Genomic DNA, 24,434 nt, shown 5'->3' on the forward strand with positions numbered 1-24,434 from the left:
GAAAGGCGCGTCGGATGCAAAGGAAGTTTAAAAAATCGTCCAAGAGGCAACTTGAGACATATCCTCCAAAACAGTAATTTCACTCTTCAGTCTTTATGCTTTATTTATGCACATGTCGTCTTTGAATGAATCTTTAATTATTTTTTAACAATCTAATTTATTTTTATACATTTCATTTGCATAATTTATCCTTTACACAATTATATTTGAATGAGTTCATGTGGACTTGTCGTCGTTGTTTCATTATTTGCAACCAACAATTGAGAGCGGGGATACAAAATAACGACTCGTGCAAACACTCACGCCAACTTTGTCCCATTTTTGTTCTTGAGTTTGGTTGTTGCCTCTAAATTTTAAATAATTGTCCACGGGGACTTAATATCGTGGTTAAAAAAATAATTTAACTTATTCTTTGAGTCGGGAGGATAGATTGTTATGATAAGACCGCTAAACAGCTGCTCCGGGTGAAAAAGTTGAACAAAGAGAAGGATCAAGATTCTCGACTTATCGAAGAGGAGAAGAAGGATCTGATGGACAAGCTTAGACTGGAGAATAAAGAGTAACTTTTTATTCAATTTTAATCTTTGTTATTAGTTCTGTTTATGTAGAATCCATTGTTTTTTGTTCACGTGAACTTTTACTGCTTTTCTTTTGATACTCAATTTTTTTCATATGTTTTTTTATAGAACAGATTTGTTCGAAGGAAAAACAGGTGCCGTCGGAATCGTTCCGCCGGTGCATTCTTCAACTCATGGCCTTGCCTTGTCCAGTGGTGAGATCGTCGAGATTATGGCAATTGGTAATATCACATTTTTCGTTCTACTGATTTGCATATCTCGCAATAATTTAACTTGTTTTTTTTACAGAAATATCTCCTAGTTCAATCTTTGAACGACACCAAAGTTCCGAAAATTTGTTGGTCTTGAAAGAAGAGTCGGTCAACGAGGAGGAGAAGGAAAAGCTATCGGGCAAAGAGAAAGCTGATGAGCAGAAAAAGAAAGAGGATGGAATTTGTGCAGCCGCAGCATGTCTGGCCCCTGCAGTTACGCCAAAGATTTTTTTGTGCCATGTGATACTTGTCGAAAATGGTACCACTTGAGGTGCCTCGGTCTAAGCATGGTTCCCAAATGGAAATGGGAATGTCCCACATGTAACGAAGAAGATTAGTTGAATTTTTATTTCTTATAATATGCTTCATCGATATTTTATTCTGTTGTTCATTTTCTCATCAGAATCTTCAATAAGCTCTTTCAATTTGTACTTCTAATATGTTGAATTGTAATGCGGAAAACAAAATCATGCTCATTTTGAAAATGGAATTGCTCTAAATCTAGTGCAACGATTTTTATGATTAGTAACTTATTTTGTAGCTTAATTAATAGAGAAACTTATTATGATAAATTTGGAACCGCGCTCTCTATAGTTTACGTGGAAAAAATTCATGAATATGGTCATATGCAAAATCATGGTCATTTTGAAAATGGAATAGCACCAAATCTAGTGCAAGGATTTTGATGATTGTTGGTTTATTTTACAGCATATTTAATAGAGAAACTTATCATAAAAAATTCGGAACCGCGCTCTCTATAGTTCATTTTTAAAAAATTCATACATACGGTCATATGCAAATTCATACTCATTTTGAAAATGGAATTGCTCTAAATCTAGTGCAACGATTTTTATGATTAGTGGCTTATTTTGTAGCTTAATTAGTGTAGAAACTTTCATGATAATTTTGGAACCGCGCTCTGTTTAGTTCATTTTTAAAAAATTCATGAATATGGTCATATGCAAAATTCAGGCTCATTTTGAAAATGGAATAGCTCTAAATCTAGTGCAAGGAATTTTCTCATTGTTGGTTTATTTTGTAACTTAATTAATGTAGAAACTTTCATGATAATTTTGGAACCGCGCTCTGTTTAGTTCACGTGGAATAAATAATTGATGCGAGTAATAATTCAAGCAGAATTTGATGTAATATATAGACAATTTAATTTTCATCATGCAAGTTTTGGTACAAATTGACTATCATTGACTCGGCTGACAGAATGTGTTTGAAATATGTACATTTTTTTTATATTTACTGTAGGAGAATTTGTTTGTTGGTTATGTGGTAACATCAACAATCAAAGACGATGGCATCAGTCCAAACGAACTCGCGTCTACGAAAACATGGCGTGCCAGGATCCGGGAACATCTGTAAAAATATCAAAATGATGAGTTAAACCAATTGAATATCAAATGACAAGTGGTAAAATTTCACGTGAACAACACAAATACGTTTGCACAATATCTCGGAATATTTAAATAAATAAATGAAATAATAAAGTAAATAAGTAATAGAAGTTTAAACTATGTACTCTTTTTGTCTCCTTTTGGCGTTTCTCCAGAAGAATTTTTTTCCTCCTCTGCAACACGACAACCTTTATTCTTAGTCGTCTTAATTTTTATTACTTGCAGGAATTTATTGACAATTTCGACGGACGAATACATATTTTATGCGTGAAACAAGCAAAAAACCTATGCGTATTAAAATAATTAAATCCCCGTGGACAATTATTTAAAATTAATCCAAACGCAACAACCAAACTCAAGAACAACGACACAAAGTTGGCGTGAGTGTTTGCAAGTGTCGTTACTTTTAATCCCCCGCTCTCAATTGTTGGTTGCAAATAATGAAACAACGATGACAAGTCCACGTGAACTTATTCAAATATAACTGTGTAATGGATAAATTATGCAAATGCAATGTATAGAAATTAATTAGATGGTTAAAAAATAATTAAAGCTTCATTCAAAGACGACATGTGCATGAAACAAACATAAAGACTGAAGAGTATAATTACTGTTTTGGAGGATATGTCTCAAGTTGCCTCTTGGACGATTTTTTAAACTTCCTTTGCATCCGACGCGCCTTTCTCTGATTGGCTCTCCTTTGTCTGCAGTATTTCCTGCTCGAAACGTTTTTCTTTTATCCCTCAGTCGGAGATTGTCTTCCACAAGAGACACACGTTCTTTTACTTGTTCCTCAACAACGGATCAAATTTTTTAATTCAACAATTTATCATTGCAACTTATCTTCATTCATCAACGACCGTGACCAGGTAAGCACCAAAGTGTTTCTTTTTATATAAAAGTTAACGTGAACTATTAAACAAAAAAATGATGTATTTATTACATTTTAAATAGTTCACGAGGACCATGAGTGAGTCTGATGACGATATGTCAGACGAGCTCTTGGCTCAGCTACAAGAAGAGCATGAGGTCGCAAGCTATCGGTGGAACAAGTTTCTGGCGAAACGCAAAGCCGCAGCCGAGAAGCTGGTGCAAATTTCTGACGGACCTTCTACTTCAAAGATGGTTCGACACGATGATCCACCCCCTGCTGTTGCTCCTGTTGCTGCTGATGCTGCTTCTCCATCACCATCACCATCATAAAATCATCATCCGAATCCAGAAATCCTGAACCTTTGGGAATGGTGCGACGTTACTGGATTGCCAATTCCCGAACCACCCTCCATCACAGTGAATGGACGAGAACAAAGAGGTGAGTACAATTAAAACAAACTTTGTGCATTGATTTTAAGAAATGTCCACGTGAACTAAAATCAACAAAAACTTTTTTAGGATGGCGAAGATTCCTCCCCTCAAATTGGACTGGACCTGTCTTGACATTTGACCCAGACTCCGGACATGTCATGACCAGGGGGCCTCCAACAGACGACTTCATGAGTACACCCGTCGGACGGGCCTTCATAGCAGGGATGATGGACAATGACAAAAAATCTTTCTGGATCGACTGTTCCATCAATGTCGAGAGGAACACCACCAAAACCAACCAACAAATCAAGGGTTTTGTTAACAGTACGCGTTTGTCTTTAGTACGAAGAATTTTCCAGTCCGATTTAAAGAAAATCGAAGTGACACTTGGATCACCAGGAAGGATCAAGATAACCAAAACCGACAATGTCTACGAAAATGACCTCCCATTACAACCATGGAACACCACAACACCAAACTTTGCACTACGTGTTACCGATCCAACTACCCGTGTGAAATTCACTGAGTCTAGTAAGTAAATAAGTTTAAAGAGAAAAGAAACATGCGCGTAATACTTTAACTTATTTTATTTTGTCGTATTTTTTTGTGTAGAAATCGTGGAAAATATCAACAAAAACGCACAATTTGGATATCTGGGCCCGGGTACTTATTGGTGCCGTGACTCACTATGCACCCAGGAGCAACTAATGACGTCAAGGAATAGTGTAAAGTGGGGTCCATCCGACGACCAGGTCATCCACTTGGATCGAAGATTCACCTGCTGTTCTAACGACGTCGTATACCTAATCTACTGTCAACGTTGCTTGGATGAAGGCAACTGGGCATCATACGTAGGAGAATCTAATGTAATTGTTTAAACTTAACTATGCACCTGTTTGATTAATGTCTCGTAAAGTCCTCGTGAACTGACGCCATTTTCATGTACATAATACAAGTTCTTATTGATTTATGATATAGAACCGAAACTTTCATAAAAGAATGAATGGTCATGCAGACACCACGAGCGATAGATGGAAAAAGAAGTATCCGTCTATTCCCGAACTTCGACAACACATCGATCGGGTTTTAGGACGGAACGGAGAAGAAGCGATCCAAGACAAGGATCTTCGATTGAAGAATGTCAATGTTCATTTCAATTTTGTCCATCACAAAGAGGACCGACGCTACACTATCATCGAAGGTGGATTCTCATCAGATATAGTTCGCAAAGACACTGAAAGACAATGGATACAGCGGCTAGGGTACAGGCTGGGGTACAACAACAACAACGGAACCGGAAATCTCAACTCGTGTTCATAAACATTAAGCATATTTAATTCCGGAGGTAACTGACTCATAGTCTTTATTAAATTTCATCTTCCTTCCGTCATGACTTACATTTTAAGTTTGTTAATAATATTTATATGACCTCGTATTGATTTTATTAAGCCCATAATTGCTACAAGTTTGGGTATTTACAAGAGAAAATGAACATACCTCAGACTAAAACTTTTATGTTGAAAGAATGTCAAATGTGCTATTTTGAGAAAATGAGCTTCTTCAAAAATTACTAAATTTATATTTAATTAACAAATGTTAATGTACCATATAATCTCAATAGTTAATCAATCACTCTACTTTTTCACGACTAACCATAGTATTATACTTCAAGCAAAAATATGACTCACTTATCAACTTATAAAATGTGCACCATTATTTACGTAAAAATCAAATAAATGAAATAATATGCAACATTTTCCTTAAAAGTTTTGAGACTTTCACTAATACATATATCACAAATACGAAGTGTAATTTTTTTCTCTGTACTTTTCATCTACTGGAATTTGGTCATACATTACGGTAAAGAAATTTTTCCAGAGGTCGACCATGTTCGAATTACTGTAGCCCGGTTGGAGGCGTAGGGTCGCTGGGAAGGGTTGTTGAAGAGACTCTGTCCGCCAGACAAGAATCTGCATATCCATGAAATTCAATGGGTCAAAAGGTCAGAGCAATTGTTCTGGTTTTGAAATATATGAATATGTACCTGGGTTCCACTATTTCCGAGTAGTTGTATCTTGTGGAGCGGTATTTTGAGGTCCTGCAATGTGACTGGGTACCCGTGAAGGATGACTTTCACCAAGTCGCCCACCCTGCTATTTTTCTGAAAAGTGGACAATTCATGGGTTTGTGAATATCTCCCGATGACGAGAGTATTTTTTTACTGAATTCGAAATTTATTTGTAACCTTTCTCAAATGCTCAATTCGAACTGCAGTTCCACCACTCCAAAATTTGATTCCTTTGTTGGAATTGTCTTGATTATCAAAATCACCGTCGAAATATCCTATTACAGAATTCGAAATTTTGTTCCAAATTGGGGAAGAAAATCCGGCCCATTTTCCCAGACCAATCGACCAAGTGGAGGCTAAGCGCGTACGCATGGCCTTAACAAGGATTTAAAAATGAAACAAAATTTCGACTGGTCAGCCGCCGGGGTGCAGTGGGCGTTGGAAAAACAATGTGCAGCGTGGCGTTTTGATGCAGGGCACGGAAACGTGGGCATATCATTACCGAATCTTTAAAGAGGTATGCACACTCGTCAAGTCGGGAGATGGAATTTACAAATTATGTCATTTTTACACAAGGACAATTTCAATCGTCAAGGGTTAAATCCGGGATGAATCCCTTATCCAAGAGGACAAATGGAACTCTGAATCTGGTCAGCGTTTTGTTCAAAACATTGACCTGCCAGTCTCCCAAGCTAAACCAGACCAAGTTCTCTGGCTCTCCATAAAAAAAGTTAATTTTCACCACACACCTACTTACACGCGCCTCACTAGACACCCAGCCACCCTTCCTGTATGCATACACACACGCTACATTCGGTACAATGTAGTTGGCTTCATTGTTTGAATTTGCTCGCGTCAAAATAATACACGGAAAGAGCACACTTTCAGCTTAAGTGAGTGCATATTTGTATAGTATTTTAAGAAGTAGAGGATTTTTATACGACACAGATTTTTATTATATTATTGTGTCACGAGGCTTCATGATCCCTTTTCCTTTCTTTCCTTTCATTATGTTTGTAATATAGGGTATGAAATAATGTTTTTTCGCGATCTAACGATTTTTATGTATGATGGCTTAAAATTTGCCCAATTTTGTGTACATAAAGAATCCGTAATAATATTGGCGTAGCCCTCTTGAAGTTTTCTTGAATTGTTCATTATCTTGAATTGTTGTTTAACAGTTAGCCAAAGTCCTTCCTATATATGATGATGCGACACAGCAGCTTTAATAATGTAATTTAATAATAATGAAATTGTCAAATATTTTGTAAGAATCATTAAATAAATACTTATATATGTATGTACATACATATATATATACAACTCGTTAAATCATGCATGATTTATAGAAGATACACATATTCATTTGTTCATCCTATTGTCATACCATTCTTCACTTGTGCACATTTGCACATATTGGACTCCAATCACAGAAAGCAGACAAAAACGAAAAATGATGACGAACAAACAAGTGGTCAATGAATAAAACCATCGAGCTGCGTTTCTACAAGGTGTACAAAACTGCTTTGTTTAGATATGGGGTGCTAAAATTTAGAATGGATATTTGATTTATTGGTAATCTTATTTAATTTTCTATGTTTTTTTAACCAGATGCAAATGGTGACGTATGTACATATTTGTTACGTATGTATGTAACATGCTTAAATTTGACCTAATAAGTTTATAAATTCTTACGTATTTATAAGTGTGCAAATTTTTCCAAGTTTAATTTAATTTCAAACTCTAAAATTGCCCTGGCTTTGGCACCCCTCGTAAGTGGTGATTTTAGTCAAAGCATAAATTCCGCATAGCAATAATATCCAGTGGTGCACAAATATTAACTATGCGAGGAATGTGCATCCAGTCCTCCCATTTCAAATTAAGGTTCGTTGTGGTTTTGGGGGCAGACCACAACCTCAGCTGGAAAATTCAGCGTTCTCTTTGTCGTAGCTGCACGAGTCGACCAAGTTGGAAAGGACCAGGCAGCAGTGGCAGGAGGGAGGAGGAGGAAAGGGAAGTAAGGCACTGCTGCACACGGCGAAAGTGAAAGCCCCAAATGACTGAAGATCAAAGTCAACTTGATGCTCTAAACTCTAAAGTGTTGATGTTGAGCAGGGAGGAATAGGTAAAATATTTATACTAACTGCGCCGACTTTAGCAATATACGAAGGAAGGGAAAGTAGTGCATGGGGCTGGTGGTTAGTATCCACTGAATCCACACATGTACATATGTTCAAATGTGTATGTTAAAGATAAGGAAATCATAAGCTTACTTCCTACTTGAGGTACGACTATTCTAATTAATTCTGCTCAACTGTATTGGAAATTATTCAGCCGAAAAGAGATATTCGAGTCAGAACTAATTAGTCGAGTACGTACTCCACATTTTAATAAAAAATAACCACTGAGATATTATCTTAATATAATCATAAATCTGTATATTTTGTGGAAATATTGCCAACAGTCTACCCAGAGAGGAGTGCATAATACAAACTTGTGCATATTATGTATCGCTTCTGTAAAACTAATTTTTTCTAATTTATCAATCGTTGTAGCCATTTAGGGTATATACTCCTTAGGAATAGGTAGTATTTAATTCCCCAACTTTTCTCTCTGCATGAACGGTCAAAAAACCAACCACTTCAAACTTTTTCAGATCGACGACCACACGATTTATTCCAGTGCATATGCACATCTACGTACACTTCTTAATCCTACTATTTGTACTACAGCGACCTAAAATAAATGATGAACATGTTCTTCCAGCACAGGAAGCCAACCAAGTGTTCAGTCAATACCAACTAGGCAAAAGTGGAATATAATGCGATGGGGAAGGAATTGGCTTCCGATTTTCCAAAACTCTTTCTCTCTCTCGAGGGTTTTCCACTATAATCACTTTTCTTTGGATTCATGCAAACTTTTAATGCTTCAGTATCGATTATATTATATTATATGGACGACAAAATACTATTTGAATGCCCATTTTGATTCTTGCTCTCCATTTTTCTCTTCTACCAAATTTTTTCTAGTGAAAGTTAGTATGGATGTAGCCGAGAGTAGTTACCCTACCACAAGCTAGAGCCACGTTCATCTGGAGCAACGTGGCATAAATATATACGCACTTTTTCTTAAAGAAGGATAATAATAACTGCCGTGATTGTGAGTTCAATGTCAAGTCAACGTTGCACGTGGCTCGTAAAAAAATGACATGAAGACGATGATTGCTTTGACTGACACATCTTTTCTGTTTCCGTGCAGCGGAATGACCGTCGGCGTCGCATGGGTTTTGATAACCTTCCATCTACCTCCCAGCCCAGCTCATTTCATTTCGTCCACATTTTATTACAGACATTTCTTTATGTGTGATACCTTGAGCACTCAAAAAGTGAAGGGTTGACTTTTCTTTTCCATACGACATTCCCAGGATTTCAGAGGAGTCAAGTCACCAACATAAACTAGAAACGATGTGTCGAGTAGTAGAAACGATGAAAGTTTGTGGTGGGTTGCTCCAAGAACTGTCTCTCGACTTGCACAACTTTCTTAATTTCACTTTCACTTTACTAAACAAACCTGACAATTTCACCACCTTGTGGCTCTTTGTGGTTGTCAGGGTTGAATGAAGTAAGGAAATTGCGATGAATGTTGGCAGAGGCATCAACTTTGGTTGCACAAATACAGAAAAATATGAGATAATGAACAGGTAGCTCGAGACAGTGGGGTGAAACTTTCACCATAAAAACCTGGCATAGCCCTGAGGCAAGGGTAAGTTGTTGCGGCTCAAATTATGGAAAACGTGTGTAGCAAGATTCTGGGCTTGACAACAAAGAGGCGTTTTTGTCAACTTGACATCCTTCACATGTGCCAATTATGTAACTGACCGAGTACATGTTTCAAGGCTATAATTCCACTGATTGTTGTAAGACCAAGATACGTATAAAAAATTGTCATATTTATGGATGGCAGCTGCCGTTTGATTGTTATGTCACCCTTGAAAATATGTTTCACTTTATGCAAGTACATGAAAAAAAAGTTGTTTATATTTTCCATATGAAGTGATTCAAAGTTAATAGTGTCAACTGTCTTACAAGGAAGAAATTCTTTGATGAATAGGTCATGGGTCATGTGACTGATGACTGAGTGTGATGCGATGAGGACCACCTCCTACGCCTACTTTTGTTGCATGGCTTCTAACATGGCTCAATTTGAGAGTAAAGAGAGTGGGTATTTCGATAAAAGTCTAATCAATCATTTCAGCTGCAACCTTTTGGAGAAAAGGACAAGAAGTAATCCGATTTACTTTTATGGAGGCAGAGTGAGTATCAGGGAGGTCCAGCAACACATATCTGCCTGATTCGTTTCCCATCAAAGGTGGTCGCATGAGTAGTTGATGTTTCGCTACGGGCTCATACGTCGTACGTCAGATACACGGGCGTTGTGTGATTTTGGTGGCAAGCAACATTTATTTCTACTTAGTCCCCACCCACCCAGGGCAGCCTCCACCCCAAATAATCTCTAATTCGTGCCCTAATCGCAACCTCCGTCTTTCTACTGTCCTGGCACTAATCTGCAGTGACTGGGGACACGACATGGAATCTTTATGAGATTGGACTGGATGTCCCATAAACACCATCTCGCAAATTTATGAGAGAGGTAAACATCTTAAATTACTCTGCTCGGCCTAGATCCAAAGGGATTAAGCTTATACATATCCAGCAGCAGCTAGTTAGCTACAATACATAAGCTCTAACAGATTTTCAGAATGCGGACGCCTCATTCCACGACACGCTATATAAAGCCAAATCAATTATACGTACGCGAATGTATAAATATCAAAATCTCAAGATTAATTCTCGCTTACATTACGTCACTATTTAAAAGTTTGTTCAAAATATTGAGGCTAACCATGATTTAGTTTTTAGTGCTATTTTACTGCTTGTACATATACGTATATTCCCACGTATCAATCTAATGAATGTATGTATGAACATGAAGAAGAAATCAATCTACCTACGCAACTAAAATTCTGCTCGGTGTGCTGTCATGTTGGAAAAAAATGTTGAGCCGTGATGGTTTGTGGGATGGGATGAACTATAAATTCAATTTCCTCTAACGGTCGCTCTTCCGGCCTGTGTGAGCCGGTGATTCTGATTCCGGTAATAGCAGCCATTGGGGAAAGTGGATGCATGTCGAGAAAGAGAACCCAGTGGACACGCCTAGATCACGGAATGGACATGGATGGGCAATTTTTTTAGTAATATGTACTTCGTCAACCATTTTTAGGCGTCCAGTTTGAGGTCATGTGTAAGTTCCACACTAACTACACACTTACTGCTCCCACCAGCAAGATGGGAGATTATTGTATCATGTCATGTTTTGTACCAAAGTAGTGAGTTGTTGTAGGTAGTAAACCATTCATGTACGTTATGTGTACATTTATATTTGGGGCTGCTTTCTCTAACGGCGTACAATGTTCCCCTCATCCCGTCGAATCATCTCAGTCAGTACGCACGACACTATATATGAGAAAACTGGTTGTGTTCCTTTCACTTTCCATTTCCTTTTACACATCTTCAAATTTTCGACAACCGGAAAACAGCAGTTTAATTTCATACAATATGGAGCCAGCAGCATGAGTCCAACGTTAGATAAGCTTACCTATATAAATACTTTGGATACCCATTTATGCATGGTTGTATACGTTACTAAAAGTGTTGTGGCCTAAATGTACCCCAAAATTAACTGGATTTAAAGTAAAAGTAAGTTCCTGGATGTAGAAACACGGAGAAGTATAGAACGTGGACAGATTGTCCGAAAGGGTAGATTTTAGTACTAAAAAGCAGGATGTATACAGTACGTAGTACGATACGATATGTAACAGGGATGGATCAAGTGGGATCAACCAAGTGGCGGTTTTGGGGGACAATGTTAATCCCATAATTGCAATAAAGGATCAGGGAAGTTTGTAGAGTCAAGCTGCAAATCCTAATTTAATTATTCATCTTACGCATTGTCTCATTGCATTCTCGTTAGAATATAATCCTCGCTTGTTGTGTACTTATATAATTTTCGCTGAGGAAAATCTCTAGAAGCAGAAAAATTTTCACCCAAACGACATTTTCAAACAATAAAATTTGTACTATTTATTTTTCACGATGTGGTAATTAACACTTTATTTGTTACAAATTAAGGTATTGTAAATAATAACAAGTAAACATACGCATATTTCACAATTTTCAATGTTATCATTTTAATGTTGAACATGAGCTCGTGTTACTAGCAGAAGCATCGTCACAAATCTTAAGGGAATCAAAATCCTTAAACATAACAGATTTAAGGGTGGGCAGAGGAGGAAGTTCCGAGATTGAGCATGGTAAAGGATGGGTTCTGAAAAATTCGTGATCCATGGCCTACATGTTTACATGAAGAAAAATATCACATAGCGTCATCATATCAAATACGTCGTAGTCCATTTTTTGTTTTTTAAAAACGTACACTTTTTGCAGAGATCCGTTTACTAGAATTGTATATGAGAAAGCTTCCAATGAACTCTTCGTATTTCGGGACGTCGGATGGGACGAGTGTGGTCAGAGGGACGGGGTCCATTGGGCGAAATGATATTTTATTGTAATCCGGTAATTCGGATCGTCCAGGCCTATGACAAGTTACAGGACTTTAAGCATTACATACTTTTGTCTTTTATAACAATTAAATTCGCTGCCTTACCAGGAAGTTTCATCTGGCGTCCCCAGACTCGAGATTACGAGGTACAGTTGGTCAATATCATTCTCTCCCTGTGACACCCAGAAACAAACGGCAATGAATGATTTATCTCGGAATCATTGGATCGGGAAAAGTAATGGGGAAGTACGCGACAGGATGAGACAAAGACAAAATGATGGAGAGTACGTATGTACATATGCACTTATGAAGACAAACAAAGAGATCGACCCGAGGGAGCAACTGGCTAACAAATGGGCTCATCGTTGTCTCATCCATCTTCCATTTTTTTTTATCTGAACATGTAATTAACTCACAGGAAAGACTGGTTCTCCTTTTAGCATTTCGGCACAAATAATCTAAATTCATACGAAAGGTCAGTATGCTTAAAATCTCAGGTGAAACATGTACTGTTTCTTATCGCACCCAATTGCAACAAGTTCTGAATTATATATTTACATAAATTAGTAGTAAGAATAACTTTGCAGTTTAAATTAAACATCTCAGCAAAGCAACACTTCGACAAGAGGAAACAGTCAACTGTGACCAGGCAGAGCACCTAAAGAAATGGAAACCTGAAGGGCAATATAAGTCCGATTCAAGATACTGCATGTAGAAAATGGGCAAGGACTGAATATTTGTATGTATGTACATAGTCCCTCAATAAGAAAAATACGAGTCACGTTGATGATAAAAATATCCGGATATCTCGAAAGATATTAAATTCCTCCTTCCACCATCGCTTAGCTTCACTTACTCGATGTCGAATCTACTGTGACAGTAGTACTGCCTCATTGGAAAACTGAGTCAAGCTATGTAATGGATTAAATTTGTTCATCTTGATGATCAATCTCAACAAGTAATTGCTAATGGTTGACTTATTGCACATTATATCATGCATATTAAAGCATATTATGTGTAACTGCAACACTCACTGCTGCTGCCCATAGGTCGACACCTTCGTCGTAATATCGTGCTCCGTACAATAACTCGGGGGACCGGTACCATCTCGTCGCTACTTGGTGAGAATAAGCAACATGTTGACCTTGATTGTGAAGACGACAAAGGCCAAAATCTCCCACTTTCAAAGACCCATCATTGCTTATAAGAAGATTTGCTGGTTTCAAGTCCTTCAAATTAAGAAACATCAATCAGTGGATATGGAGTGTAAAGCAATTTGTATTGTCTATCAATTCGGCCTACCCTGTGCAGTATATGGTTTTCATGTAAATATTCCAAAGCTTTTAATAACATATTCATGTAGCACTTGATTTGAGAACCGTTCAAACGATAGTTGTCCAAAATCTCCCATAAATTGGAAGGCATGAATTCAAACACGAGAACAAAACTGAGACCTTGAGGAAACACGTCGATGAGAGTGACCACGTTCTCATGCTCAATGCACTGAAGGGCTTTGATTTCACGGACCATTTGCACTGTGCACAAGAGACAGCAATAATACTCATAATATCCAGCACAAATGGCATGCATTTGTTTGTGTCTTTCAAACAAGTTATTTGAAACAACCCAATTAGCTAACCTGGAATTCCTTCGGTGGAGATTTTCTTAAGTGTCACCTTCTTCAAGGCTACAATATCACCACTGATGGAATGACGGGCTTGCAGAACAATTCCGTGTGCCCCTTCACCCACGGTGGTTATCACTTCGTACTCGTTCATGCTTGCGCATGAAAAAAATCACTCCACTTACCTAGATCCCGAATTGTCTTCACTGTACGCCTTTGCAAGGCACGTTTAACGTTATCCGATCACGTAGAGGTTTCTGCAACCCACAAATGACCAACATCTAGTTTTCCCTGTACTCGCAAAGCCAACAACGATTTAAGTGTCTGTGCGTTAGTTAATTAGGGGACTAATCGTAAATGCAGTCCATTATAACGTTCGTCCCCTCAGTAAAAAGAGTACGGATGTTTTGTATTACGTCACTAGGCAACCGAAGAGCAAACTTGCACACTTCTAATGCCCTTTCTTTCCTTTGTTGCATGAACGAGTTTTGGTCCATATGTATTTGATATATTTGTATATGCTTTTTGTAATTTTGTGTCACCATGAAATAACCTTCGCTATTGAAACAACAAGAGTGGGAGGCAAGGAGAGCCTGCCTGCCACTTATCAGAGATGAGTCGAAATGGTTTGTGCTCAAGGGGATGAGTATCGCAGAGTGTGGTATTTTCAAAATACAATACGACTGCTAAAATTTATAACTTAAGGGCCCGGGGGAAGATTTACTTGATTTTATGTTAGCAACAATAATTGCCAGGGCCCCAAGATTATTATCGCTCTGTTAGGTTACGACCACAATTAATTGACACCGTTTCTATGGGACGTTCAAAAGCTTTGGTTTTGTCACTGCTTTTGAAAAAGTTTCCCTCAAGTCCCTCAAGTTTTTGAAAAAAGTTGTTTCTTTTGTTCCATGGATACTCAAAATGCAATTCCTGCCATTAATTTGGCAATTCTAAGCCAATTTGTCCTCACTTTACGACCAAATATCTCCACTGCACAAGAGGGCAGATCGTCAAAAAAAACTCAAGTAAAATCTAAAGATATGATTAACGCATTAAACATAATTTAAAAAATCTGCCCTCTTGTGCATTGCTGAATTTTATCGTCAAAGTTGACGTGATTTCTAAGCAACTTCCCCCAGGCCCTTAATTCGTGAGAAATAAATAGTTTGTTATTTTCAAATGTATTACACTACCATTTTATTCTGCTTGGAGATTTTAAGGACGGCATATATTTAAATTTAAATTAAGAATACTGCTGTCTCTGAATATTATCAAAATACAAAAACTGGAATAAATAAAAACCGGATTTTATTGTAATGAATGACTTCTTCAATTTGTTTTAACGAACGGTTCTAATTTTGTGAAAAGATTATCTTAATTTTATACAAGTTCACAGATTTCTCTGAATACACGTTATGAAAGGGTTTGATGATGGAAGACGGCTTAATTTTAGTCTAGTAATACAAGATTTACTTATCAAGTAAGTAATTGTATAGTACTCACGATGTCAAGCAAAATCCAAAGGTTTACAAGTTGAATCCACCTTCTGGGACCGACTGGTTCACAGTTAGTTGAAAATCGCCAGTTGCGTTTGTCTCGGGCAAAAGATTTTCATCAGTCCCTCCCTATTACAAAGTGTCATTTAAGTTCGTAATTATTATTCTGGATAAAAGTTTTGTTTTATGCTTGTTAACACACCTCGTCTGAGAAGAACTGGTCAATAATACAGTACGCCTTATTGTACACGGTGTTATTGTCGTGAGACTGAAGCTGCTCGATCTTGTCCAGTCCTCCGCATTCTTCAATGGCACAGGCAACTTTATCCAGCTGACCAACGTCTTGGGCACCCTACAAACATAAAGGATAACAATTATTTTTAAAAAACAGGTACCAAATATGAGTGAATAAAATGAATTTAAACCTACTCTTAGAATGTTTTCCAGTCCATCCATAATCGTAACAATAGTTCTCCAATCTCGACATGTTAACATGTCACACATTACTGGAATAGCTCCCTGTTGGCACAAGTATACCAAGTGCTCAATGGCACCACCGGAAGTAATGTTGGTGATAGCCCATGCAGCTTCCTTCTGAGCCCGAAAATCTCCCTATTCAATAATTAGCATACTTATTATTAATAGCTCCGCGTTTTAGGATAAGTTTGAAATCAGAAAGTCACGTTACAGTTCGCAAGACAGTAATGAGCAAGGGCACCATTCCAGCATTGATCACAGTGTTAATTTGCTCCAAAGTACCGGCACAAATGTTAGATGCAGTCCATGCAGCTTCCTTCACAATATTGGCCTTATTGCTCTGCAGCAATCTGAGAAGTTGAGGAAGAATTCCAGCTTGGACAACCGCTTGAGTCTAGTACATGTTATTTTTTAACATTAGTGATACATAAATTCGTTACATTGGTTTATTTTTAATTAACCTACCTGTACATCACTTCCAGTAACAATGTTGCCTACAGCTCGCAAGCATGGTGTTACAACATTATGACCTTCAACTCCCAGCAGATCAACGAGTCTCGGAACAACACCAGATTTCACAACTTCTTCAATTTTTTCGTTTGGTCCATCACTGAGGTATGATAGAGCCCAGCATGCATCAGCTGAAAGCAACAATTAATAATTTGAATAAGGATGCGAAATATGTACACATAAAGTCAAACAATAAAGTTCAGACTAATAAGCATATCAGTAGGGGCATACAAACGATTTCCATATCTGCATTATTGATCAGTCTTGCCAGAGCTGGGAGACACTGTCGTGTGGCTTCAGGTGGAGGAGCAGGATTTTTAGTTCTGCACAAATTAGACAAAGTCCAAGTAATGTTCCTCAAGAAAGCAGACTACATAATTTTAGGGAAAAAAGTTACATTACTTTAAATGACATTAATACGAAATAATAAGAAAACTGATGAAGAATGACAATTATTAGACTCACGTTGCTTGAATTTGGTTCTGTTTTTGCAAGGGCAACCAGAGGTGGAACAATACCTTTGGCAATTACCAGGTCTCGCATAACTGGACCGTCACCCTACAAAATAAACAGCATGTAGGGATGATGATATATGTAATATATATTGTTAGAGAAAGTTTATTTACGTACAGCAATGTTTCCCAGCGCCCACACAGACTGCTCAATTATATGCGGGTATCGGGATCGGAGAAGGTTGACAAACGGCTCAATTGCACCATTTCTTACGACCACGTCAGTCTGCGCTGGGGACCCAGAAGCGATATTTGTAAGGACCCAGGCTGCCTCGAACACAAGGTCTGGATTGCTATCTTCCTTGAGAAATTCAATGCAACGGGGAACAGCTCCAGCGGCGATTACAATGTCGATTGGAGGATGACGCTCTCGACTAAGAATTTTTCGAGCTTGTTGGGTTGCAGCAAACTGTTTTTGTGGATCATCGCTACAAAATTGCACATAAATAAGTAGTGGCTATAAGGTTCGACATTAAATTATTATTGCGGTTGATTGATACCGTGTCTGTGGCGTGGTGCGTGTGAAATAATTTTGAATTAGTATATCTTTATTATCACCTGTTCATATCTTTCATAATTTTTCGGATCACATTCTCATTAATAGTCGAGGACGTTCCATTTGATGAATCAGCGAGAGGGGTGCATGAGGTTTTTGTATGTACGTTGTCTATTTCATCCGTATCAATGTTTCGTCGTTTTAATAACTGCTCATCCTTTCGAGCTTTTCGCAACTCTACAGATGCATCCGTTCTTCTTCTTCGCAGTTCCTATAAGAAAAAGGTATTTTAAAGTAAATGTCGTATTTTATTATATAAAAATGGTCCTACGTCCGTGTCCTTTCCAAAATTTTTAAAGTTTTTAATCCGATCGTTAGACATTATAGAAATTTTGATGAGCAATTAAAGGCAGGAACTGGACAGCTCCGGTGGATATCACACTGTTCTCACTTCTCTAGTTGGACAATTATAATACTAAAGAAATTAAACGAGTTTTGGTTATTTATTTATTCGTTGTTGTAAGTAACCGGCGGCGGACGACAGTGATGTGATGAGAGAAAACGCGTATAAAGAAATGTTCGTTCGTTGCTACATTTCTACGCGCTTACAACTCTGTGGGCAAAACCAAGACACAACTAAATCATTTACCAGGCGTACTACACAACAATGCAAATATTACCAATAACCAAAATGGGCAAGATAACGACTCGTTTGGTTTCAATGATTCTTGCTTAACAAAAGAATACATAATATAGGCAAATTAGAAATGCGAAATTTACATTGCATTCAATCGCTGCAATATATACGATCGGAGCATGAATTTTTCACTTGAATGAAAATATTGAAATGATTTTGAATATATGAATTTTGCATATATGCAAAATTCTAAAAAATGTACTATAAATGTTAATGTTAATGCTTACTTATAAATGTGTGCATAATTTGATGCAATAAAAACAGAATTAAATTGACTGTTTATGATTTATTTCATTATTTTTTTCAAAAAAATTACATTTGTTCTGAACATGTAATAAAGTCCAGATAAAATTCTAGTGTCTACACTTATTATTATGCGGTAAATCAGGTCACACAGTAACATCTCATTCCATGCACCGACCTCAAATAAAATTCTCAAAATTTAAATTCTTGAAGTATATATCAATAGAAATAGATCAGTAAATAACTCATTTGGTGAGCTTTATATCAGCATCCTGCTATATTTCTCTAATAGTAGGATAGTTGATTGCATAGAATTACTAGAAGGAAATGCGTTGGTTGTGGACATACGACTCATGAGACCACTGACTGATAAGGATAAATTTATACAAGGTACGAAAAACTCAAAAACGGATTGCTTGATGATTCTTCGGTGATGATCATAGTTGTGTTTCGTAACGAATGAGATTTTTAACAGATTTAGTAGACATCACAATTTCTATTGCGGTGCATCGAAGTCAACCGGATGGATTTGATTTGAATTTCGGGCCGCCTCCAATGTTAATCAAATTGGCACGTGATTTTGGCGCGTAGAAATTCTGTCCGGTTGACTTCGATCCACCGCAATATCCTCCTCATTTGTCGATCGTTGAATCATACTAGAAAACATATCATATCGTTTTGCTATATACCTAGTGGAACAGGTTGCGCGCAACATCGAAATGAAAATTTGTTTCAGTAGATTTTTTTTTGCGTTAAATTTCTCGATCCGATCCGATAAGTTTACACAATTGGGGGCTTTCATACCAGACAAGACAAAAAATTCCAAGAACATCTCAGCTAGCTTTCAGAGATGAAATATCCTTAATATCCTCGGCTGATTTTTTCGCTCTTGCTTTTGCATTAGAATCAAAGTACCACAGCGTTATGGCGTACCTGATTAATGCATACAAAATTCATAAAATAAATACCATAAATTGTGTCATAAGTTATAATATCAGTACTATATTTTATCATCAATATACCTTGTTTTGTAGGCAGGTTGTACTTCGTGAGGATTTCTTCGATCAGACCAGAAAAATATGACTCTATAAATTAGATTTAATAGATTCATTAGGGTTAGCTTGTTAATGCTCCTTGTTTTTTAAATTTATTTATAATCACAATAGTTATTTAATATTTGCCAAAAAGTATTTAGCATTTATTCGTAGAATTATTGGTTTATTTATTGATTTGATGGCTAATTTTGAGTTGCAAAAAAAAATCGACTGAAATTGACAAAATATTTCAATTTTAGAGATCTACGAGTAGTATTAGGGAACACATAATAAATTAATATCAGCGATATATCCTAATGACTAATTTTTTCAGGTGAGAAAAATAATAAATATCGGGTTTAATAAGTTAGGGATTCTTTTTCTAATTGTACCTATCAAATAATGGTTCAATATCTGCAACTTGATGTGACCATCCTTCCGGAAAAATTCTAAGCAGGCCACCATTTTCCTAGAAGGAAATAATTCAAATTATATTTTATGGTAAAGTTATGAAACTTGTTAACTACAAAACAAATCAGCCAACCTGTGTGCTCCAGTCTTTGTTAAGGTAATAAATAGCTGTGACGCATCTTCCGTCATCGTTGGGATTGTCAACGTGTTTTACATAGTGCGTTCCGCTGCCAGGATAGCAGGCTACCATTGCCTAAAACAACAGAAAATGGATAAACTTCAATTATTTCTAGCTAGGAATACTATTAATAAGAAGGTCATATTGGTCTTAAATAAAGGTTGGATGAGTGTTTTTCTTATTATGGATGGAATGAGACTGAATGAGATCAACAAAAAATTCGCGACCTACACATACATACAATTGGAATACATTATATGTCGATTGCGTTATACGTACCTAGTCTTATGCATAACACTACGGAATCATAAATAATTGCATAACATCTAATCATAGATCGTCCCTGGGACATATTTGCAAATTGCAACCCAAAAATGCAGACCCAACTAAAACCTAGTTAGAGTAATAGACGAGTGAACAAAACCTTATTCTTGTTCTGTTTTTTATATCTTGTTGAGAAAACTAAACAAATAAATAGATAAACCAACTAAACATAAAGACAAATCTCAGTAAATTTAGCAAAGAAAGAATGAGTATGAGTCAAGCCTGTGAGTGATATTAGGACCCTGTAAAAAGCACGCTGATTCTCATTTATTTCTCATTCGCAAGCTGGAAAATGTGTACGTGCAACGCTGGGCGCACACAGTCCAACAAGTTCTAAATACATCTATATATCTATATCTGCTTCATCTCAGGTCTAAAATCTCCTAAAGCCCTATAATTGCGAGTTACATAACCTGCAAGGGTGAATATTGCAAATCGAGAAACTGTCCTGACTTCAAGCTCTGAATCTATGCCTAATGAATTTGGCTTTGTTTGCAGCGTCTTTCGTATGCAACATTCTTTCATTAATATTTCACTCACCTTAGATCTCTCCTTAATTGTGTAAGTTCCGAGTTTACCATTGTTATTTCGATTATTTGCACCCATTACAATATTATCCAAGAGCTTTATTAGAACTGAAATGTTTCTACAATGTGGTTCTCGGCCATCGACCCACGTGATTTTGTCCCCACGGATAGATTTGCTCTGACCATCTTTGCTCTTGACCAACTGTCCATCCTGAAATGCTCCTTTAGAATACATGTTTTGAACCTCCCTCAACACTGCACCCCCTCTCGCATCTCCCAAGAGATTGTCCACAACGCAAACACCGTAGTGATCCATGTCCTCTATTACCTGTTGAACCAAAGGGAATCCCATTTTAAAATTGCATTCAAATGGAAGCAATTTGATTAAATATAGTGGTATGTCAATGCGAGAGAATAAATTAATTGCCTAATCCATCTCCCACATTAATCTATGCAAACCTCAACTGAATGCGATTTGTACTATTTCACATTATTGCACATAGCATAAAATGACATTCTGCCCATTCTGATTCTCACTGATAATGATTCAGATTATCAAACCATTCATTAATTTATCATTATAGTGATTGATAATATATAGTGACGATGATACAGAGTGATAACACATTTTTTATGAAAGGTAATGAGATAAGATAAGTAACAAATTTATAACAACTATAAAATGTTACCTGTTCCCAAACTTGATTAATCCAGAGTCTAGTTTGCTGAGCGGACTGCCCAGAAATGTATTGCATGTTATTTCTATGCTGAAAGGGTATAGTGGCACTTGAGTGGGTCATTGAGGGGCTGACAAGGCCTTGATCACTTTCTCTTATCACGACGGATTCATCCTCAAAAGTCTTTGATGCCACCGATAATGATACTGACAGTGAGGTCGATGGAGACGACGTTGAACTTGGGGGAAAAGTTACCCAGTTGCTTGGATGTAAAGTTCGTTCAAAATGAAGGCTAGCAGCACTATGGGCATGACCTGGGGTTAGGACTTGGTTGAACGTGGTGCTCTGAGAATACACCAACTGATCTCCAGCTTGTTGTGAAAACATAATTTGCGATTGGGACGATTGCGTGTGCGTCTCGCACGTAGTTCCGTCACCGTTAGGTTGAACGGCTACAGGAGCATGATTTTCTAAATCTTCAAGCCCTGGACGACCACCAAGCTGTCGATGATGATGCGTGGACAGATGTTGCTCTAATAATGGTGGTAGTGCTTGATTTGTTGGTGTCAAGTTTATTTCGTCACATTCACTAGTATTAAAGAACAACTGATTGTTACTTTTGTCAGCGTATGATATACTATTGGGAGATACGATGCCACTAAATGCAATATCATGATTAAACGCCATCACATCGTCATGCGTGGGGTTGAGGATAGAAGCGTACGTGCTCTCTCCACCGTTTGTTACTTCACGTAGGCTTTCTTCCAAGTCCAAGATGAACTCCTGTTTCTCCGGATATAGTACAACCTCACTTGATGCCGAATATTCTTCCGGTATCAAGGAGGACAGGACTTGGTCTATTTCTTCATCACGGGCAACAACAGGAGTCGAAGAGGAAGACGATGGTAGGCTATTTAGTCCATCTACAAGAATAATAATAATTTATTTAGCACAATAAAACATGTAGCATAAAAAGAGTGTAAGTAGGATTGTTAATCATACTGGAAGCTTGAGCTAAGAATAATGAGTCGTTGTCATCGGCAGTGGTGTACCAGTGTTTACAAGCACACGACGAAACTTTACAGGATGCTGACGCCACGGATCCATACGGACTGTCCTTTCTCCAGACATGCTCTCTGCAGAACCTTTTGTGGCGTTTCCAGTGCGTAATTTGGTGCTCTTTAGAGCAATAAACAACCACACGACACTTGGAACAAAACATAAATTTTACGCCACCAGCTCCGCACAATGCACAAGAAGTATGTTGAAATCCTAGATAAATGGGTTGTAATTTTAAAGTGTTGTTCATCTCAACTGAACGGGGAGTAAAACAGGAATTTGTGTGTTATAGATATCAACTTTCAAATTCAAATGGTCCGTGTGTTCAAAACTGTGATGATGATAATAAATAGTTGCTATATTAATAGTGTTCTCAAAAATAGGAAGGCGCATCGAATTTCTGAAATTGCAGCTCGTAGCCAGTGTAAATAAACTCAGTCTGAATATAATCAACAGCGTATGTTAAGAGTTCGATGAAAATATCAATAGTTATCGCAACAATTAACCATACCACAATTGATACTGCAAGCTCGACCCATTTGTTCATTTTTTCGACTTCAAAAACTTTGCTTTCAATCTAATTTCTGTATATTTTTTGTGCTTTTCAGCTAATCAATTCATTATACTTGCAAGTAAAATAAGCAAATGTAGAACTATGTAAATTGCAAGAGGCAATTATCTATATAGTAAACAAGATAAATAATAATAAAAAATGTATTAAATTGAAAATAGAAACTTCACGTTTGCTTTGATGATTTGTTTTATATTTTAGAACAGCTGAAACATGGGTCGATGGCCCTTTCTTAATCCTTGTTTTTTTTCTTAGAATAAAATTTATTTTTCGAAATAACTTCTATATTTCAGGATGGTCAATTATTATTTTTTTATAATATACTATACATATTATAACAATTTGTTATGTTGCAGTTGTATGCTAATAAATGTTTTTTGAGGAGACGTACATATTACAAGTACGTGACACGGGACACGGGCTCAACTCAGGAGGAGAGCTTCACCACCTGCCCCTCTCAGATCTTGATGTGCTTTGCATATGTGGTATGGTCCTATGAGTGTACTATAACCCTGAAGTGGTTTGACTCCATGGCCACATTTGCGCCCGCCACACCCACTCAAAGGGATGAAAACCACAAAAGTTACCAACTTCAAAAATCCACCAAAAATCCAATTTTGCTCGGATTTTGGTAAAATTTACATTTTTGTAATCCCAGATACTTGCTTGATCATATCCAGTAGCAATCTCAACTTTTTTGAAATTTTAGAAATTTTCGGGCATTTTCGGACTGATGAATTATTCGAAAAAATTCAAAATTTCAAAAAAGTTGAGATTGCTACTGGATATGATCAAGCAAGTATCTGGGATTACAAAAATGTAAATTTTACAAAAATCCGAGCAAAATTGGATTTTTGGCGAGGGTTTGAACAAGTGAAAACAGGGCTTTTTTCGTGTTTTTGGCGCCTTTGAGTGGGTGTGGCGGGCGCAAATGTGGCCATGGAGTCAAGCCACTTCAGGGTTTTGGTACACTCATGGGACACTACCACATATCCAAAGCACATCAAGATCTGAGAGGGGCAGGTGGTGAAGCTCCCCTCCTCAATGCAAACTTGATCAACATTGAGAAAAATTGGAAAAACGTCAAGGGAGGCCACATTCATCACGTCGTTTTTCAGGAAGTAGTGAAATTTAGTGCTTTCCACCCTCTTATGCAAATTAAGGTGCGATAAGAACTAGTTAATTAAATAAGTGTCCAAAAATTATTTTAAAGTAACTCTTCAATAGTTTGTAGTGACTTTTTAGATTAATCTATTTTGAATCCCAGCTGGCCAGACATAAATTAGCACTTTTTACATATTTTATGTTTGTTTCCAAATATATTACAAATTTCGAAAATTGGCTATTGTTGATTCACATATTTGGTGTAGGA

The 24,434-nt window shown here is 37.2% G+C and overlaps 4 protein-coding genes across 5 annotated transcripts; 1 reads left to right on the forward strand and 3 right to left on the reverse strand.

Annotated features, from left to right (window-relative positions):
- Positions 1-3,640: 3,640 nt before the first annotated feature.
- Positions 3,641-5,239, forward strand: LOC118434582. Its single transcript, XM_035848396.1, has 3 exons — positions 3,641-4,071; positions 4,153-4,406; positions 4,519-5,239. Exons 1-3 carry the CDS (start codon positions 3,699-3,701, stop codon positions 4,858-4,860), a joined length of 969 nt encoding a protein of 322 aa, XP_035704289.1. The 5' UTR covers positions 3,641-3,698; the 3' UTR covers positions 4,861-5,239.
- A 6,483-nt stretch (positions 5,240-11,722) lies between these two features.
- LOC110844131 (cyclin-dependent kinase 20) lies at positions 11,723-14,029 on the reverse strand. The gene is made up of 7 exons (XM_022090262.2): positions 13,866-14,029; positions 13,529-13,761; positions 13,261-13,455; positions 12,643-12,684; positions 12,332-12,399; positions 12,101-12,260; positions 11,723-12,015 (listed from the first exon to the last, which is right to left on the reverse strand). The coding sequence occupies exons 1-7, from the start codon at positions 14,002-14,004 to the stop codon at positions 11,851-11,853; spliced, it is 1,002 nt and encodes a 333-aa protein (XP_021945954.1). The 5' UTR covers positions 14,005-14,029; the 3' UTR covers positions 11,723-11,850.
- On the reverse strand, positions 14,030-17,937 carry LOC110844130 (importin subunit alpha-1). 2 transcript variants are annotated; one of them, XM_022090261.2, is made up of 11 exons: positions 17,673-17,937; positions 17,404-17,612; positions 16,964-17,273; positions 16,799-16,891; positions 16,565-16,703; positions 16,289-16,464; positions 16,035-16,217; positions 15,776-15,958; positions 15,549-15,698; positions 15,354-15,475; positions 14,030-14,107 (listed from the first exon to the last, which is right to left on the reverse strand). In XM_022090261.2, exons 1-10 carry the CDS (start codon positions 17,721-17,723, stop codon positions 15,377-15,379), a joined length of 1,593 nt encoding a protein of 530 aa, XP_021945953.1. In that variant the 5' UTR covers positions 17,724-17,937; the 3' UTR covers positions 14,030-14,107; positions 15,354-15,376. The 2 variants fall into 2 exon arrangements, with proteins under 2 accessions (XP_021945953.1, XP_021945952.1); XM_022090260.2 differs by lacking the exon at positions 14,030-14,107 and having other exon boundaries at positions 15,020-15,475; positions 17,673-17,936.
- Positions 17,938-18,309: 372 nt separating this feature from the next.
- On the reverse strand, positions 18,310-23,479 carry LOC110844239 (hypoxia-inducible factor prolyl hydroxylase). The gene is made up of 7 exons (XM_022090393.2): positions 22,435-23,479; positions 21,445-22,355; positions 20,769-21,083; positions 19,860-19,979; positions 19,708-19,784; positions 19,304-19,366; positions 18,310-19,214 (listed from the first exon to the last, which is right to left on the reverse strand). The coding sequence occupies exons 1-7, from the start codon at positions 22,739-22,741 to the stop codon at positions 19,115-19,117; spliced, it is 1,893 nt and encodes a 630-aa protein (XP_021946085.1). The 5' UTR covers positions 22,742-23,479; the 3' UTR covers positions 18,310-19,114.
- Positions 23,480-24,434: the final 955 nt, after the last annotated feature.

The sequence above is a fragment of the Folsomia candida genome, unplaced genomic scaffold (assembly GCF_002217175.1).
Source record: "Folsomia candida strain VU population unplaced genomic scaffold, ASM221717v1 Fcan01_Sc002, whole genome shotgun sequence".
Lineage (NCBI taxonomy): Eukaryota > Metazoa > Arthropoda > Collembola > Entomobryomorpha > Isotomidae > Folsomia > Folsomia candida.